The sequence below is a fragment of the Pteropus alecto genome, unplaced genomic scaffold (genome assembly GCF_000325575.1).
Source record: "Pteropus alecto unplaced genomic scaffold, ASM32557v1 scaffold105, whole genome shotgun sequence".
Taxonomy (NCBI): domain Eukaryota; kingdom Metazoa; phylum Chordata; class Mammalia; order Chiroptera; family Pteropodidae; genus Pteropus; species Pteropus alecto.
Genome location: NW_006436294.1, coordinates 1,342,108 through 1,344,841, shown reverse-complemented (window position 1 = coordinate 1,344,841; position 2,734 = coordinate 1,342,108). Strand labels below are relative to the sequence as shown.

At 56.8% G+C, this 2,734-nt stretch overlaps 1 protein-coding gene across 1 annotated transcript in view; it reads left to right on the top strand.

Annotated features, from left to right (window-relative positions):
* KCNQ3 (potassium voltage-gated channel subfamily Q member 3) overlaps window positions 1-2,734 on the top strand; it is a gene marked incomplete at its 5' end in the record, with an annotated part of 221,503 nt that overhangs the window by 188,570 nt on the left and 30,199 nt on the right. The window contains 2 exons of the mRNA XM_006913015.2: window positions 348-417; window positions 498-670. Coding sequence (XP_006913077.2) covers window positions 348-417; window positions 498-670 — 243 coding nt within the window. The remainder of the gene's footprint in view (window positions 1-347; window positions 418-497; window positions 671-2,734) is intronic.

Sequence of the window (2,734 nt, the reverse complement as noted above, 5' to 3'; positions counted from 1 at the left end):
ACCGAGAGCATCAGGCTCCAGGAACGGCTAAAGTCGCGGACCACAGAGCGTCGGGGCGGGAAGGGCCCTCCAAGGGCCTCTCGTCCACCACGCCCTCCTGTCCGGTGCTCCCGTCCCCTCCGCAGCAGCTGTCACTGGCCGCCCCGACTGCTCGCGTCCCTCCAGGCGTGGGCCGCTCGCCCCTCTCCCCGTACCCGTTTCCTCCTGACTCCTGCGACGCTCTCCGGATATTTGAGTTCGGCCACTCTGCTCCTCCTCTCCTTTCCAGCAGATTCTCCTTTTTATCAGGAAAACGTGCTTAGTGGCTCTTCAACTACACCTTACATGTCCCGTTTCCTCTGTCACAGGAGAGTAACCCTACTCGCCACGTGCGGTCGTTGTCACCATTTAACGCGACAGCGCTGGGCACACGCTCAGGTGCGGGCCAACGGTGCCTCTGGTGGCTCCACTGCAGGCCTGGACAGCACTGGTCACTGGCCCTTTGTTTTCTTCCCCAGACATCTTCGTGCTGATTGCCTCTGTGCCTGTGGTCGCCGTGGGCAACCAGGGCAATGTCCTGGCCACCTCCCTGCGGAGCCTGCGGTTCCTGCAGATCCTGCGCATGCTCCGGATGGACCGGAGGGGCGGCACCTGGAAGCTCCTGGGCTCGGCCATCTGCGCCCACAGCAAAGTAGGTGCTGCGGAAGGGCCACCAGGATGCGTAGGATTCTTGCCCACCGTCCATGACCCCCTCCCGTAGTGTCCCCAGAGGGTGGTCATTCTGCCACCACTGACGATGGCAGGGAAGGGCAGCCGCAGGAGGAAGGGCATACGCAGGTGTGCGGCAATGAGCAGGAACAGGTAGACGTGGGCTCAAGTCTCAGCTCCATCAAATGCACACGACCTGTCACTCAACCCCGTTCGAGCCTCAGTTTCCTCATTTCTAAAACTGCCTAGTCCTTTGGGTTGTTGAGAGGATGAAACAAGCTAATGCGAGGCAATATGGGATGGGAGGGGAAGGTTCCAGAGTCTGGTTTGAATCCAGACTCTCCTGGGTCTTGGTCCCTGCGTTTGGGAAAGGAGAATCATAATGCACTTACCTCGTAGGTGAAAAGCGCTTTGAGCACACGCAGGTCAGAGAGGCTGTTCAGTTGCTCGTGATCAGTGCCTAGAACACAGAGCAGCTCATCCCGGGCGCGGGGCACTGTTTCCCCATTGCACTGATAAGAAAGCAAATACGGAAAGAGGAAGTCACCTGCCCAGGCCACGCAGTGGGATGCATGCTTAGTCTGGCTCCAGAGTCCACGTTCAACGGTTTGCTGCTGGACACGGTGGAGCTCAGCTCTCCAAGGAAGGCCGGAAGCCGGGACAGGTGGGATTTGGTCTGACCCCTCCCCACGTGCTTGACCAGGTCTGGAAACCAAGGCAGAGAGAGTCCATCGTATCTGGAGCCACAGTGCCATTTCCTGTCGTTAGCCCAAAGCTTCGGCCCCGCTTTGTTTAACCTCCCTGACTCAGCTGATCCCTGGAGAATGAAGGAGAAGCTTGTGCCTCGGCTTAGGAGGAAAAACCCCTCAGAGGCCAGTGCAGGAGGCATCGGAGCAAGGCCCCCTGGGTGGATCCTGTTCAGGGGACCTCGGAGATGAAGGGCGGGAGGCCCACGCTACACGGAGTTAGGCTTTTAAAATTAGGGTAGGCCAGGCGCTACCAGAATAAAGATGCTCTGGGCTGTCTGCGACCTAGCACAGAAATGTCGCCATCTTGCTTGCATAGTGTCTGATGTGGGCTGGGTGGCCCTGGTCCGTCTTGAAAATGAGCCTCGAGTCACCAAAGCAAGGGAAGAGGGGCCTGCAGCATCCTGCGGATGGATTTAAGGAACAGGCAAGAAGTTGCTCCCGCCACATCCCCCACATCGGCTAGACTCCAGCCCCCCAGCTCCAGTCCAACTGCACAGGGCTCAGGCGTGTGTGGGCGCCCATGGATATCGGGGAGCAGCCGCAGGCTCTGCCACAGAGCTGGGGCGCAAATTGGGTAAGGTAAAGTTAAAATTACCTCGAATAGCCTTTTAAATGACCACGAAGCACAGAAGTGGGACACATTTTTACTCCTCATTGGTGACCATTATACCACCACTTAATAATCCAACACAGCCAGTTTTCCTGTACACGCATGAACAGACAGCTGTTTCTTCGGTTAAGCATCAGATGAAATTTCTGACTTTCACTTGGGGGCCAGAGGTAGGAAAAAAAACGTAGGATCGCCTGAGCCACCCTCAGTAAGGCAAGAGGCTCATGCTCAGATGGCCTCTGGATCCAATTCACGTGTCCCTTCTTGAACCCTGTGCAAGGCGGACACTCACAGAGAGCAACAGCTGGCTGGTCACCTGCGCCATCTGAACTAACCTGTTTCTGCTGTAGAGTGAACTCACGCACTGCGCTGCACCTGTGAGTCCGTGCGGGCGCTGGACCTATACGCACATGAGCGTGATGAAGTGTCAGAGGTTTACAGAAGGCTGCTTAGAAAATAGTGAAGGCACGAAAGAACTAGAGGCGAACCTCATTTCTAGTTGGGGGAACGCACATCCAGAAAAATTTCACGGTGGCGGTGACATGAATCTGAAGATGACTAGATTATGCTCTGGTTGGTCCCATGGGGAAGGGCACTTCAGGCAGCAAGGCCAGTGTCAGCAAAGACACGGAGGGAGGCAGGATGCCACCTGTCAGCAAGACCGACCGACCCAGAAGGCCAGCTGACT